The 16,841-nt window shown below is 44.5% G+C and overlaps 2 protein-coding genes across 3 annotated transcripts in view; both read left to right on the plus strand.

Annotated features, from left to right (window-relative positions):
- The window catches only part of LOC139384879 (RNA-binding Raly-like protein), a 78,060-nt gene extending 65,134 nt beyond the window's left edge, over positions 1-12,926 (plus strand). Inside the window, exons 3-7 of one of the 2 annotated variants that reach the window (XM_071129778.1) lie at positions 960-1,010; positions 9,718-9,887; positions 10,199-10,312; positions 10,947-11,098; positions 11,682-12,926. In XM_071129778.1, the coding sequence (XP_070985879.1) occupies positions 960-1,010; positions 9,718-9,887; positions 10,199-10,312; positions 10,947-11,098; positions 11,682-11,720 (526 nt within the window). In that variant the 3' untranslated portion in view covers positions 11,721-12,926. The remainder of the gene's footprint in view (positions 1-959; positions 1,011-9,717; positions 9,888-10,198; positions 10,313-10,946; positions 11,099-11,681) is intronic. The other variant, XM_071129779.1, reaches the window with a different exon arrangement.
- A 1,522-nt stretch (positions 12,927-14,448) lies between these two features.
- Positions 14,449-16,817, plus strand: LOC139384666 (5-hydroxyisourate hydrolase-like). Its single transcript, XM_071129489.1, has 4 exons — positions 14,449-14,660; positions 14,986-15,125; positions 15,425-15,560; positions 15,792-16,817. The coding sequence occupies exons 1-4, from the start codon at positions 14,586-14,588 to the stop codon at positions 15,879-15,881; spliced, it is 441 nt and encodes a 146-aa protein (XP_070985590.1). The 5' UTR covers positions 14,449-14,585; the 3' UTR covers positions 15,882-16,817.
- Positions 16,818-16,841: the final 24 nt, after the last annotated feature.

The following is a 16,841-nucleotide window of genomic DNA, read 5'->3' on the forward strand; positions in this document are numbered from 1 at the left end:
TGTGTGTGTGTGTGTGTGTGTGTGTGTGTGCGTAGACTTCAGGGCTGGGGTATCAGTGGTCAGGCAGGGATTAAACACACAGAGAAATGCTGAGCTTTATTTAACTACACACCAGGGTATGAGCTACTTACCATCAGGCTTAGTGTCACTCCTGTCTCTGCCCTGGTCTGCTCTACACACCAACCCGTATAGGGTAATCTATAAACTACAACCTACAGCAAACTCTGCCCATATATTGCAGGCAAAGGTGTGAGAAATTTGAGTTTAATCAAACACACACAGAGATGCACAAACACACACACACACAGGCACATACACAGGTGGGTGCATACACACCAACAACTGACAGTCCAACTTCACAGTAAATGAGCTGGAATATGTAGAAGCACATAGAGTGCGCAGCCTGTGGTCATTGGTGCATAACACAGGACAATTTCTAAGGATTTTCCACCTTGGGTGCTGTGGCACAACAATTCCAATGTCTTTTTCCAGCTGGCTAGAAATCATGAATAGCATATTCCTTCCAGTTGCCAGAGCCCTGCTCTAACTATGTACACACTATTCCAGCAGCCTGCTTACAGAGTGGAATATCTCTGATGGCACAGTATATTTAGCTCACCTAATAAGGAACAGATCTGAAAGGCTGCTTGTATCATAGATAGATGTTGTTTGATCTCTCAGTTTTTCATCAGCCTGTCTTAACGTTCTGCTCTCACAGGGGATGGATGACTTTGTGTGTGTGTGTGTGTGTGTTGTGTGTGTGCACGCGCATGTCTGTGTGTGTCGTGCGTGCGTGCACCATGCATGCGTGTGCGTGCATGTGTGTCAGTAACACCTCTGTCAGTCAGCTGTGAAGATAGTTGTGAGCCTTTGTGTCAGGCCACTGTCAACTCACTGTCTCTCTCACTCTCTCCACCCCCCCCCCCCCCTTCTCTCTCTATCACCCTCTCTCTCTGCAGATCTGACTATGACCTGGACTATGAGTGCTATCAGGAGGACTTCTATGACAGGTACTGTCAGCCCGCTCTGCACAGCGCCTCTCACACAAACCCTGAATGTTCAGAGTCGGACAGAGGAAAAGTCTAAAAAACACACTTAACCCTCCTTGTCTCTCCTGTCTCCTTCTGGCCCTCTCCCTCCTCCCCCTCCCCCTGTCTGTCACTGAGCTGTCAGTCATGTGTCTCTGCTAACAGAGCTGCCTGTTACTGCCCACTAATCGTACCTTGGTAAATCTTCACTCCACTCGGCCTGGCAGGTGTTTGAGGCACACGTATATGAACGAACAAACACACACACACACATACACTACCGTTCAAAAGTTTGGGGTCACTTAGAAATGTCCTTGTTTTTGAATTAAAAAAAAAAAGATTGTCCATTAAAATAACATGAAATTGATCAGAAATACAGTGTAGACATTGTTAATGTTGTAAATGACTATTGGAGCTGGAAACGGCTGATTTTTAATGGAATATCTACATAGGAGTACAGAGGCCCATTATCAGCAACCATCACTGCTGTGTTCCAATGGCACATTGTGTTAGCTAATCAAAGTTTATCATTGTAAAAGGCTAATTGATCATTAGAAAACCCTTTTGCAATTATGTTAGCACAGCTGAAAACTGTTGTGCTGATTAAAGAAGCAATAAAACTGGCTTTTTTTAGACTAGTTGAGTATTTGGAGCATCAGCATTTGTGGGTTCTATTACAGGCTCAAAATGGCCAGAAACAAAGAACTTTCTTCTGGAACTCGTCAGTCGATTCTTGTTTTGAGAAATGAAGGCTACTATATGCAATAAATTACCAAGAAACTGAAGATCTCATACAGCGCTGTGTACTACTCCCTTCACAGAACAGCGCAAACTGGCACTAACCAGAATAGAAAGAGGAGTGGGAGGCCCCGGTGCACAACTGAGCAAGAGGACAAGTACATTAGAGTGTCTAGTTTGAGAAACAGACTCCTCACAAGTCCTCAACTGGCAGCTTCATTAAATAGTACCCGCAAAACACCAGTCTCCGGGATGCTGGCCTTCTAGGCAGAGTTCCTCTGTTAAGTGTCTGTGTTATTTTGCCCATCTTAATCTTTTCTTTTTATCGGCCAGTCTGAGATATAGCTTTTTCTTTGCAACTCTGCCTCAACGAGGGTCCCCAGTCCAGGGCCCGCTACGAGGGTCCCCAGTCCGGGGCCTGCTACGAGGATCCCCAGTCCGGGGTCGGCGGTGCGGGGTCCCCGCATCAGAGGTGCCACCAAAGTGGGGTGAGCCAGCGGTGGAGCGGGGTCTGCGTCCCGCACCTGAGCCGCCGCCGCGGATAGATGCCCATCCAGACCCTTCCCAATAGGTTTAGGTTTTGCGGCCGGAGTCCGCACCTTTGGGGGGGGGGGGGGGGGGGGGGGGGGTACTGTCACACCCTGATCATAGAGATCCTTTTTATGTCTCTATTTTGGTTTGGTCAGGGCGTGAGATGGGGGGGAATTCTATGTTTTGTGTTTCTATGATTTTCTATTTCTATGTTTTGGCCGGGGATGGTTCTCATTCAGGGACAGCTGTCTATCGTTGTCTCTGATTGGGAACCATACTTAGGTACCCTTTTTTCCCACCTGTGTTTGTGGGAAGTTGACTTTGTTTAGGGCCTTTGAGCTTGACAATTTGTTTTTGTATGGTTTATTGTTTTTTGTCGGCATCATTTTTATAATAAAATAAAATGTACACTCACCACGCTGCACCTTGGTCCTCCTCCTTCAACATCCGTGACACACACAGAGAGTTGCTGTGTGGCCTCTGTAATGAAACCAGTCAGGTTGTAAGCCACTCTAACCCTAGCTGAGTCTCTAATAATTATGAGTCAGCTTAAACTGTTCTAAGTGCAGCAGCTTATATTACAAGTTCCATTAAAGCTCAGGTTAGTTTTCTGTGGCTCACAGCAGATGTTGGGCCGTGGGTCAGGGTGGCTACATTACAGTAACTGAAGCATATAGAAAATTAACTGTAGGCTGGAAAACTGCCATAAAGTACCTGTTCACTTTCCAGCGGTACTGTACTGTAGATGGTACTGTGTTTTGACATGGAGCTGTGGAGTGTTTTCGCTACAGCTCCAGCCAAGAGATCATGACCTCAGTTCAGATTCCAAGCCAGAATTTGACAGTCAGTCCGGTTCAATACAATTAATTCAAGTTTTTCAAGCATTTCGCTACACTCGCATTAACATCTGCTAACCATGTGTATGTGACAAATAAAATTTGATTTGATTTGATTTGAAGTTTAGTGCGGCCCTACCCAGTTCACAGTTGAATCCCGTTCAGTCCACTCCAGTCTTGCTCAATGACTTTCAGTCTAATGATCTCTGATCCCGTCGGATTCTGTCCATATCAGTCCGGTTTAGTCCAGTTCCGCATGGCTTAACCCAGGTCAGTCCTGTTCAGTCTGACTCAGTTATGCCATGTCCAGTTGAGTCCGGTTCTGTCTGGTTCGTCACCCAGGTCAGTCACTCAGGTAATTGCTGTGGGAGCTCTCCACCTCCCTCAGGCACACTGAAGGTGACATGGCTCATTCATAAACACAGCACTCAGCACATCTGAATAAAAGAGTGCTCTCTCTCACACACACAAACACACACTGAACAACCTTGTTGTCCTCTGTGTGAATGCACTCTGTGTGAGGCACTCCGATGCTGTAGATGTGAGCATGCACTGAAGAGTTGAGGACGTCCTCTGTGTTTGTGTTTCTATCTTCAGTTTAAACAAACATGCAGAAAGAAAATAAGAAAGTGTAAGGATGATGGTTAGAGAAACAGGCTGTCCAACATACAGATTACACCTCCACCTCTCTCTCTCTCTCTCTCTCACTCACACAGTATTGTACAGCTAACCTTGTGGGGACACACAATTCAGTCCCATTCAAAATCCTACTTTCCCTAACCCCCTATCTCTAAACCTAACCATAACCCTAACCTGTACTCTTACCCTAACCCAAAAACATAACCTTAATCCTAACCCTAAACCTTAGCTCCTGACCCTAAAACTAACCATAGCTCCTAACCCTAATCCTTAACGTAATTCTAACCCTAACTCTAATTCTAACCTTAACCCTAAACCCCCTAGAAATGGTATTTGACCTCATGGACGAACAAAATGTCCCAAGTTGGTCAAATATTTGTTTGTTTACTATTCTTGTGGGGACTTCAAGTTAAACATGTACACACATGTACTTACACACACACACACACACACACACACACACACACACACACACACACACACACACACACACACACACACACACACACACACACACACACACACACACACACACACACATACACACACACACACACACACACACACACACAGTACTGTAGCTGTGAGTTGACACTGTCATCTTTTCCTTGCATTTTGTTGTTTTGCCGTGCTCTGCATTTTTCTGTCTTCACAAAGGAAAAAACTCTCACCACTGATTTTCAATTTGCTTCAAACACGGTACATGATTTTGCCCTACGTGGCTGGCTAGCTCCATCGACAGCTTGTGTGTGTTAGTGTGTGTGTGTGTGTCTGCATCTGTTTGTGCGCATATGAGAAAATGTCTGCCTCTACACACACAGATAACAGCTCTAGTAGAGACAAAGCCTCTCTTATAATATCTCTTCTAATCCACACACAAACACACGCACACGCACACACACTTACACAAACACTTAAACACACTCTCGCTCTGTTTTCTCTAATCCTCACACATCCACAGTCTCTCGTTGTGTTTCACGAGCTCCTATTCTCTGAAACTACACTTCAAAGTAGTTGTAGCAGCACGCTGTCTATCTCCCTCTGCAAACTCCACTAAAGGACTTTAAACTCCCATAAGTCTTTAGTCTCCCAGCGTCTCTGCTGAAAGGCAACGGTCCCAGCCCTCTCACTACGTTGGTGGCCGGTTGATATACTTCATGCACAGTGAGGTGGCTGTATCTGGTTAAATACTGGTAATACATTCTCCTGAGACAGGGGAACTGAAGTGTGAGATAGATTTCAGTAAAGGGGTAACACACGTTCCTCAACTGAACACTAAAGTATTGTCTCTCTCAGCGACTTACAGCTCAATCACTGAACCCAAACTGACATCACACCTCAAGGCTTCCCAACTGGCATCCTGTTTGCAGCTGGTTTAAAGTGTGTTTCTCTCTCCTCAGCAGTCTGCCTGGAGCCTTACTGCAGAGACGGTGGCTATCTCCACACAGCCCTGCCTGTGTAAAGGCCATTCAGGCTTACTTAGACCTGTAAATAAACACTAACCAATCTGTCCATGAGTCTCTGAGCCCTGCTCTGCTGTAGGCTACACTCAGGGCACAGGAGAACAGGGCTATGGTTCCTGGGGTGGGTTTTTGGTGGTGTAGGATCTTCTTGGTGTGTATGGAGGGTGATGTGTCCTTCTCTCTCTCTTGCTTTCTTTCTTACTTTTTTTTCTCGAAACCTCTTTTTCCCCCTCCTCCTCCCTCTCAGTTTTTAAGAGCTGGAGCCAGTGCCCTGGTCTCTGTCTGTCTGGCTCTCAGCCCTAATTGCTCTCTGATGCTATAAGCAGATGCCATGTGAAAGGCATTCAGGTTGGAATGTGACTCAGTCAGTCCCACAGGATTGAATTAGGTGGCAGAGCTTATTAAGAGGTTAGGATGAAAGCCCTTAAATACTGCAGAAAGGAGCCAGGTAGGCAGTCCTTAAATACTGCAGAAATGAGCCAGGTAGGCAGTCCTTAAATACTGCAGAAAGGAGTCAGGTAGGCAGTCCTTAAATACTGCAGACAGGAGCCAGGTAGGCAGTCCTTGTATAAAAGTTCCTGTACTTCATTTCAGAGTGGAAGACTTTCATTAAAGCTGTGGTTATAGGGCCTACAGGTTAACATAGGTCCCAGTCAAGCCGAGACTAAATTGACTTATGGTTGTTATCTGACTGGAGTGCTGACTCCTGTAAAGTGTGTGGTGTGTGTGATTGGCTAGCTCTGACCCCTCGGAGGAATCTGATTGGCTGACTGTGCTCCTGTGACCCTTTTCGGGGGTCTTATTGGTTAGTTTTTAGCCTTTACCAGTAGGTTGACATGTGTCCTTCCCCCTGGCTGATGATGGATGACCAGTGAGTGGTCAGGTCTCTCCAGGGAGGTAGTGGGGGAGGAGATCAATGACTCTCTTAATCAACATGATTAAAACACCACCTCTCTCTGTCACAGTCTCTGGCCTCTCCACACACACACACACACACACACACACACACACACACACACACACACACACACACACACACACACACACACACACACACATACACACACAGACACATAATATACACACACACACACACACATAACACACACACACACATAATATACACTCTCCCATGTTTCTGTAACTGCTAAAAAGCGAGTGTGTGATACACTCTCTCCTGTCACCTGCTCCGCTGTGCTGCCAGAGAGATTTTGATTGGCCCTGACAGAACCAATTAGATTTAGGTGTTGATAGGGATACGGAGCTAGGCGATGGGGGAACGAGGGAGGAGAGAGGGGGACTGACAGTGGAGACTGATCCAAATCTAACTTCTGTCACATAGTAGATCTCTCCCCTCCTCCTCATCTCATCTCCTTTTCCATTTTCTCCTTCAATCCCTCCGTGCCTCTCCTCTCCTTCCATCCCTCCATACCTCTCCTCTCCTTCAATCCCTCTCCTCTCCTTCCATCCCTCCATACCTCTCCTCTCCTTCCATCCCTCTCCTCTCCTTCCATCCCTCTCCTCCAATCACTCCATCCCTCTCCTCTCCTTCCATCCCTCCATACCTCTCCTCTCCTTCCATCCCTCTCCTCTCCTTCCATCCCTCTCCTCTCCTTCCATCCCTCTCCTCTCCTTCAATCCCTCTCCTCTCCTTCCATCCCTCTCCTCTCCTTCCATCCCTCCATACCTCTCCTCTCCTTCCATCCCTCTCCTCTCCTTCAATCCCTCCATACCTCTCCTCTCCTTCCATCCCTCTCCTCTCCTTCCATCCCTCTCCTCTCCTTCAATCCCTCTCCTCTCCTTCCATCCCTCTCCTCTCCTTCAATCCCTCCATACCTCTCCTCTCCTTCCATCCCTCTCCTCTCCTTCAATCCCTCCATCCCTCTCCTCTCCTTCAATCCCTCCATACCTCTCCTCTCCTTCCATCCCTCCATCCCTCTCCTCTCCTTCCATCCCTCCATACCTCTCCTCTCCTTCAATCACTCCATCCATCTCCTCTCCTTCCATCCCTCTCCTCTCCTTCCATCCCTCCATACCTCTCCTCTCCTTAAATATCTCCATACCTCTCCTCTCCTTCAATCCCTCCATTCCTCTCCTTCAATCCCTCCATACCTCTCCTCTCCTCTCCTTCCATCCCTCTCCTCTCCTTCAATCCCTCCATAACTCTCCTCTCTTTCCATCCCTCCATACCTCTCCTCTCCTTCCATCCCTCTCCTCTCCTTCAATCCCTCCATACCTCTCCTCTCCTTCAATCCCTCCATACCTCTCCTCTGCTTCAATCATTCCATACCTCTCCTCTCCTTCAATCCCTTCGTACCTCTCCTCTCCTTCAATCCCTCTCCTCTCCTTCAATCCCTCCCCTCTCCTTCAATCCCTTCGTACCTCTCCTCTCCTTCAATCCCTCCGTACCTCTCCTCTCCTTCAATCCCTCCATACCTCTCCTCTCCTTCTCCTTCACTCATTAGTCATTTGTAGTTTGTTTGTGTTTTGTCACATGATATGGTGAGACTTCTATATCCAGTGGCACTGTTTTCTTGTAGGGTAATACTATAATGTTTGTGTGAGGAGTACCAGGGGTCTTCAACCTGTAGGGTAATACTATAATGGTTGTGTGAGGAGTACCAGGGGTCTTCAATCTGTAGGGTAATACTATAATGGTTGTGTGAGGAGTACCAGGGGTCTTCAACCTGTAGGGTAATACTATAATGGTTGTGTGAGGAGTACCAGGGGTCTTCAACCTGTAGGGTAATACTATAATGGTTGTGTGAGGAGTACCAGGGGTCTTCAACCTGTAGGGTAATACTATAATGTTTGTGTGAGGAGTACCAGGGGTCTTCAACCTGTAGGGTAATACTATAATGGTTGTGTGAGGAGTACCAGGGGTCTTCAACCTGTAGGGTAATACTATAATGTTTGTGTGAGGAGTACCAGGGGTCTTCAACCTGTAGGGTAATACTATAATGGTTGTGTGAGGAGTACCAGGGGTCTTCAATCTGTAGGGTAATACTATAATGGTTGTGTGAGGAGTACCAGGGGTCTTCAACCTGTAGGGTAATACTATAATGTTTGTGTGAGGAGTACCAGGGGTCTTCAACCTGTAGGGTAATACTATAATGGTTGTGTGAGGAGTACCAGGGGTCTTCAACCTGTAGGGTAATACTATAATGGTTGTGTGAGGAGTACCAGGGGTCTTCAACCTGTAGGGTAATACTATAATGGTTGTGTGAGGAGTACCAGGGGTCTTCAACCTGTAGGGTAATACTATAATGTTTGTGTGAGGAGTACCAGGGGTCTTCAACCTGTAGGGTAATACTATAATGTTTGTGTGAGGAGTACCAGGGGTCTTCAACCTGTAGGGTAATACTATAATGTTTGTGTGAGGAGTACCAGGGGTCTTCAACCTGTAGGGTAATACTATAATGGTTGTGTGAGGAGTACCAGGGGTCTTCAACCTGTAGGGTAATACTATAATGGTTGTGTGAGGAGTACCAGGGGTCTTCAACCTGTAGGGTAATACTATAATGGTTGTATGAGGAGTACCAGGGGTCTTCAACCTGTACGGTAATACTATAATGGTTGTGTGAGGAGTACCAGGGGTCTTCAACCTGTAGGGTAATACTATAAATGTTGTGTGAGGAGTACCAGGGGTCTTCAACCTGTAGGGTAATACTATAATGGTTGTGTGAGGAGTACCAGGGGTCTTCAACCTGTAGGGTAATACTATAATGGTTGTGTGAGGAGTACCAGGGGTCTTCAACCTGTAGGGTAATACTATAATGGTTGTGTGAGGAGTACCAGGGGTCTTCAACCTGTAGGGTAATACTATAATGGTTGTGTGAGGAGTACCAGGGGTCAATAACCTGTAGGGTAATACTATAATGGTTGTGTGAGGAGTACCAGGGGTCTTCAACCTGTAGGGTAATACTATAATGGTTGTATGAGGAGTACCAGGGGTCTTCAACCTGTAGGGTAATACTATAATGGTTGTGTGAGGAGTACCAGGGGTCTTCAACCTGTAGGGTAATACTATAATGGTTGTGTGAGGAGTACCAGGGGTCTTCAACTTGCTCAACTTCATTTCCGCATTCCCTATCTGAGAAATCCTCTGCCTCACCTTATCAGATACTATTTCTTATTATTTTCTCACTTGTGTACACATTCTGTATGTGTGTGTATATTCCCTCTGCTTGTCAGATCGTATTACACCATCCTGTCAACCCTCTCCCTCTGTGTCCTTCATCATAGGAGACATACATTCACAAATACACACACCCACGGACACATCCATCCAACCAGGTGATAGACATCACTGTCCATACACGCAAACACACACACATGCTTGCCTGCTCACACACTCACTCACAAACATCCTGTCACTGTACTTTTCTGACATGCGTACACATACACATCTAGTCACACTGACAATACTACACAAAGTACTAGTAGTTGGATGACAGTGTGTGTGGATGTTTCCCTCTTCAGGATGTATGACTACCAGCGTGTGCCAGCTTCCCTACCTCCCCTGTCCCAGGGACCTAGCCTGGCCAAACGACCCCGCTCCTCCTCCACTTCCTCTGGGCACAGACGCAGCCGAGACAGGCCCCCCTCCAAGAGCTCCAGAGCCCACTCCACCAGCTCCAACAGGGCCAAGTGTGAGTAATACACACACACTCACACACTACCCTCAAGATGGTTCTTTCATTACAACACTTCTATAGCAGCCTCTTTCCTTAATGGATCCTAGCCAATCAGGTCGCATTATTAGCCCAAATCAACAGAGCAGAACCAATAGGCAGTGTGTATGCTGTTCTAATACCCACCCTCATCAACTTGATAGTCCTTATTACCAACACACTCACAGAAACTTGCCTTGGATCCTTTCCTTCCTTCTTTCTCCCTCTCTCATTCTCTATATCTCTCCTCCCCCTTCTCGCTCCCTCCCTCATCCTCTCCCTACTTGTAGTGCGAATGGAGGAGCTGCAGGTCATTAAGAGGGAGCTGACTCTGATAAAGACACAGATTGACGGGCTGCTTGACAACCTGGACAGGATGGACACACAGAGGCAGGACCACACAGGTGAGACAACCAATCAGAGAGTGAGACAGAGGAGTGGACAGGTGAAATAGGAGTAAAGCATGATAGGGGAAGCCACAGTGTGTGCTTTCACCTGTCCGGTTCTTACGAATCAGCAAAGAAGAATGACAGTGAGAAGTACAGAGATGGCAAAAGAAGGCTTATAGGAGAATAAATACAAAGTCCTACAGGGAAGTGTTGTAGCTGCTGCTGCCCTCATGTGGCCACATGGACAAACTGCATCTTTGTCCTTTCTACGACACATACTGTACCGACAAATAAAAAAAGAAATGTGTGTGTCATCTCATCCTTTCCATCTATTATCTGCACACGTTGCCTTTGGGTGGTTGACTGATCTCATCTCCGAATTCATTTATTCCAACATAAATTATGATCCTCCTCCACTACTGTACCTCTTCTCTCCTTTCTGTCTCCCTCTCCTATTTCTCTCTCTATCGCCACATCTCTCCCTCATCCTGTCATTCTTGTTCTCTCCTCTTGTCTGTCAAATCATGCATTGCAGTTGACCATCAATGGTTTAGATTGAAAGTGAGAACAGGCACACCAACACTGATCTGCCCTATAGAGGGAACTTGTGTTCACTCTTATTCACTCCCTCTCTCTCCGTGTTTTTTAGGGTCTCCCGTGAGGGAGGGCAGCCTGGCCGGGTCACCGTACTCCCCCTCCGCCAGCAGTGGTGAGCGCTCACCCTCCCCCCTGTCCCCTCCACGCCGCTGCATCCAGAGAGAGAGCCCCGAACTGGGGGAGGCCAGCGACGATGATCACATGGTAACTGGCTTGATGTCTGTGTGTGGAGAATCTCTGAATGTGAGTGGGAGTTCTTTCTCCTTGTCTCAGAGCGACATGAGGGCCTAAGCATGTCCTATGGTTGGCTGTGATTTAGCAGCTGTCAGTGTGATTTGGCATGCAACAGAAATAGTGCTTATCTCCACACACAGAAACACACACAAACACAAATACACACAAAGAGAACACTGACAAGAGCATCAAATCCATAGCCATTTTGAGTAATAAAAACAAATCAATAGCATGACACTTGAAGATCTCATTCAGGGTTCATCTCACCCACACACAGTTCACAATCATAACTGACATTCAACTCAAACACACAAAGAAAATCTGAGAGTAAATGCAAGAGAGAGAAAGAAAGAGAGACTGAAAATAGGACAAATGAAAGCTGGACAGGATACTCTTACCCTGACAGATGAGTGGGTGTTTATATAGAAGACTATTATCCTCCAGACCTTCCTCATCACTGTGTATAATCACCTTGGAGAGGGGACCTTACCTGAACAAAACACTCTTTGGTGTTTTGACACACTGTTGCTGATTGAGCGTGTGTGTGTTACAGATGAATAACCACAGCTCTGACCCTGAGGACGAGATGTGAGGATGGAAACAGAGAAGAAACGGAGGAGCGCCAGACATAGAGGAAGAGAACTTCTGTCTCGTCAAGAAGTTACCATGCCAACAACTGATTCAGAGGCCCCACTCCTGTCTAACCAACCAGTTACATTGTATTCTACATCCACATATACATCAAACAGAAATACACTACTACACACTACTACACACACCACTTTGTGTTCAGAGTTAGCCTCTTTAGGTTCTAAATCATCTATTCCTCCTCTCTCTGTCTGGTAAGGGCAGATATTGTATGTGTGAACAGCACACACATACAGACACACAGGCACACACACACACACTGTAATTACAGTTTATCAGAAATCAACTCCATGTATCTCCCTTGGCTATTCCCCACTGAGATCAGCTCACCACACACACACACACACACACACACACACACACACACACACACACACACACACACACACACACACACACACACACACACACACACACACACACACACACACACACACATTTTATCTGTAGAGTGTAATTATTAACCAGAACAGGAAGGTGAAATCATTTCCATATTTATAATTTTCTTTCGCTCTTTTTAGCACGTCTTCATATTTTCCTGAAAAACATTCTGATTACCAATCCGTATAAATTTTACCTGCATATTGAGAGACTGTTTTTTTTTTAAATGAGCATACTATAGATGTCGCAATCATAGTTTTTCAGTGACTTGAGTTACTTTGTTTTATGTATATCATATCACTCACTACCAGAGCATGAGTTCATCAGTTTATACTTGTCCATCAGTTAAAATCCCCCCCCCCCCCCCCTTATGTCTGTGTAATGTTATCTCCCTGCTGTACCTGCCTGTATTAGGTATGAGGAGACAGTAGCCCATCTCTTCCTCTATGTACCTGGCGCTATGAGCTGAGGAGAGGCCCCAGCCCGGTCCATGTGTAATATTGTGTATTACTGTAAAACTTTACTGTATTAGGTCAGCTGTACGATTTTAATCCATCATTTTGTTTTAGGGTTTTTTATTTGTTAATGTTTTTTAAAGCGAGAAGAAAACAACAATGATAATTGTTTTATTTTAATTCTAGTGGTGTTAGATGTTTTGTTAGTTCTGTTTGCATTCATGAAGAAGCCAAGTGGAAACACTACTCACACTGTCACAGTAGTAAAGGTATTTTCATATTGATTAAAAACACCTCTGGGAGTGTTTTCTTTATCATTGTTTGTGTGTGTGTGTGTGTGTGTGTGTGTGTTTGGTTTTACTATCCTTGTGGGGACCAGAAGGAACATTTGGACACGTGGGGACATTTCGCCAATCCCCGCAAGAAAATAGGTTATTTTAGACATGGGGGTTAGGAGTCAGGTTTAAGTTTATGTTTGGGGTTAAGGGTTAGGGAAAATAGGTTATTTTAGACATGGGGGTTAGGAGCCAGGTTTAAGTTTATGGTTTGGGGTTAAGGGTTAGGGAAAATAGGTTATTTTAGACATGGGGGTTAGGAGTCAGGTTTAAGTTTATGGTTTGGGGTTAAGGGTTAGGGAAAATAGGAATCAGTTGCTTGGTTCCCGTGTCTGTGTGTGTAATAAAGGGAAACAGGATCAAAGGCAATGCTGTAGTGTGTGTAATGCTGCCTGAACAACAAACATTGTAAAGCTCAACATCAGACACAGCGGAACGTGTGTAAACTGTGTGTGTACAGTATGTGAGTGTTACAGAGAGGATGGGGAAAGCAAGATGCTTTTTATCTCTCAGAATCACCTTTATTCAGCGGAACGTGTGTAAACTGTTTGTGTACAGTATGTGAGTGTTACAGAGAGGATGGGGAAAGCAAGATGCTTTTTATCTCTCAGAATCACCTTTATTCGCCAAGTACATTTACACATACTCAGAATTTTACTTGATGATATGGTGCTGCAGCTGCAAGTGATAGACAACATTAGAGACAGAATACAGACAGTGTGGTTTCAACAAGGTTTTACATACAGTACATTTGGAAAGTTTTCAGACCCCTTGACTTTTTCCACATTGTGTTACATTACAGCCTTATTCAAAAATGTATTAAATAAAACATTTTCCTCATCACGCTACACGCAATACCCCATAACGACAAAGCAAAAACTAATGTTTGTAGAGTCAAAGCTGGTAGTGTCCTACCCAAGAAGACTGGAGGCTGTAATCACTGGCAAAGGTGCTTCAACAAAGTACTGAGTAAAGGGTCTGAATAGTTATGTAAATGAAATGTTTTCGTTTTTATTTATTTTTGCTAACATTTCGAACAAAAACTGTTTTTGCTTTGTCATTATAGGGTATTGTGTGTTGATTGATGAACGGGAAATCTAGGTAATCAATTTTAGAATAAGGCATAACAAAATGTGGAAAAAGTCAAGGGATCTGAATTCCTCTGAATGCACTGTACATTATATACATCTAGCTTCTAAACTGGATTGAAAGGAAAATAAAGCAACTCATAGAGCAGATGTTTGTAAGCTTGCTCCCCTGTGTAGAGCAGTAGGCATATGTTATTCACCCTGACTGAAACGATGTTAGGCTACACACAAGTATGCTAATAATGACATTTAGGCCTACAATTCTCACTTTTATCATTATTAAGGACTTATCTAAAGTGTGCTAAAACGCACTTTGACCCAAGCCTGTTTCCAAAAATGTTAAAGGGACATTTGTTACTGGGATGTTTGCATACTCTTAACCATTAACAAATGCTGATGTCCCTCCCAACGAGACATGTAAGTTGCAACAGAAAACAGCAGCCCTAGTCATATGAATATCCTCGTGAGTTTTGAACTTGTGCTTAAAATCTGTTACAGTTAATCCACCGTAAATGTCATACTTTTCACTAGAGGGGGAAACTGGTTTGGGATGACTTTGAAATCAGCGCGCATGAGTACCAGCCGATTACAGCACATAAAGGATCATCTTTTGGACGAATACACGGTAGGCTAATATATTGCTTTTGATTTTCAGAAATAGTGTTTTAACCGAAATTATTGACATGTGACATTCGTTTGTCTGCAGGATTGTTATGAAATTCATGAAAATAATAAAGCGAAAGTAAAAGATGGGAAAATATAACAAATGTTGGGTTAGTTCATCTCATAGACATTAAGCGTTCAGCTAGGCCTACCTTCTATTTTAACCCAAATAATAAATAATTTATAGGCTACAGTTAGCCTACAGCTTTCTGTATATAGTGTGCAAAATTACAGTAGCCAAATGTCCATAATGTTGACTCACTATGCTGTCGGTGTATGCGCTGTAGTGTGCAGAGATGGCAGCTCCATACAGCCCCCTGACCACTCACGTCCTGAACACCGGGATGGGCGTCCCTGGAGCCCACATGGCCCTCAGCCTGCATCGCATGGATCCCTCCACTTCACTCTGGAACCTTCTCACCACAGGGTAACCTCACCACAGAGAGTGCTGTAGCACCAGTTAACATAGACATAGAATGGAAATTAAAACAATAATTTTTTAGTAGCTCCATAATAATCAATATAATAGACAAATACACATTTAGTATTTGTTTTATCAATTTCAGATTCACCCCTACAGCCTCTTTCAGTAGGGCTGCATAATATTATCAAATATGAATATATACCGGTAGTAATGTTAATGAGCCAAGGCTTATTTCAGGATCACATCAAACCAGTGTCCACTCTATTCAGTATTTTATATAATTTTAAATTATTTCTTCTCAGGACTACTAATGATGATGGGCGCTGCCCAGGGCTCATCACCAGAGAAACTTTCACTCCAGCAGTGTACAAGATGCGCTTTGAGACGGGCCAATACTGGGGGAGTCTAGGAGAGACCTCTTTCTATCCATACGTTGAGGTTAGTTGAAGACAGTCTTCAATGCTTTTATCATAAAGAATGTGTGCATTTAAATGTATGACGGTTGGACATATAAAGTTAGACATGAATGTGTCTTTATATCTACAGAATCAGCTTCTGTTTATTTCCTTGTCAGCTCTGCGAGTGCTAACTGAACGCTAAATGTTTCGGTAGCTCCGATTGATCGGCTGAGTGGTTACTAACACATTGGTGGTCTGTGTTTATCTGCAGATAGTCTTCACCATAACGGACCACAGTCAGAAGTTCCATGTTCCTCTGCTCTGCAGCCGCTTCTCCTACACTACCTACCGGGGGAGCTAGAGAGTCTGTCACTCACCATCTCTCACCTGGGCCACATTCAGTTGTCAAACGTTGTCTAATCTCGGTTAACCCAGAACTAATGTCTTGCGTAATTGTCAGATGCTTGATTAAGTTCCGGGTCCATATGTGTTAAGGGAAGAGATCGGAACCGGAACGAAGAGCTCCACCCTTCTCTCTTTGCAAGTTACGGGCAAGTCTATGGTTCAAATATCCCCTCCCCTTCCAAAATGTGAAAGATGCTAACACCTGTGAAATCGTCATTAATCCAAATCACCTGAACTAATGCTGCTCATTATCTCACTCATCCCGTTTTATCATGCCAGATCTACAGAACCATTTCTGTTTACGTAGTCTGTCCACGAGAGATTAAACATTGTTGAACGTTGCAGATAGAAATGCCATGACCAGAGTTGACATGATTCCTTGTTCTACATGTCAGATATATGTTATGAAGAATAAACATCTGAACGTTCCAAAACGTTGTGTCCTGCTGAACGCGCCCCTGGCTGACTGTGACCCGAGACCTGTCACCTGGGCCTATTCAGGTGGTTTAAAGTCATCCTTCAGTTATTGTAGGTAGAAATGTACCTAAGAAAGCACTCTTGTGTAATACTAGTTATACTGTTATAGTTATTGAGTACAGAACACAAGAACAGTATCCTTTATGTGGTACATTTCTACCAGTAACAGTTGTTATCCTGTCACCCAAGGCTCTCAGAGATCCCAGTCATTTGTTTCACTTGCCTTTTTGGACCAATCGATGACAGCAAACACTTTTTTTTAATGTTTGATCTGATATTAACAAAATGTCTAAGCTTTATTGGACAGTGGGGGTTGTGATGTGTGCCATTTCCTTCAGAATATTGATTACCCATTTTTGTGTCCTGAAATTCATTTTGGAAAATCTAGATAGCAAAATAAACAATTACAATCTTATGTTTATGTATGACTAATTTAATT

The sequence above is a fragment of the Oncorhynchus clarkii genome, chromosome 26 (genome assembly GCF_045791955.1).
Source record: "Oncorhynchus clarkii lewisi isolate Uvic-CL-2024 chromosome 26, UVic_Ocla_1.0, whole genome shotgun sequence".
In the NCBI taxonomy this organism is placed as follows: domain Eukaryota; kingdom Metazoa; phylum Chordata; class Actinopteri; order Salmoniformes; family Salmonidae; genus Oncorhynchus; species Oncorhynchus clarkii.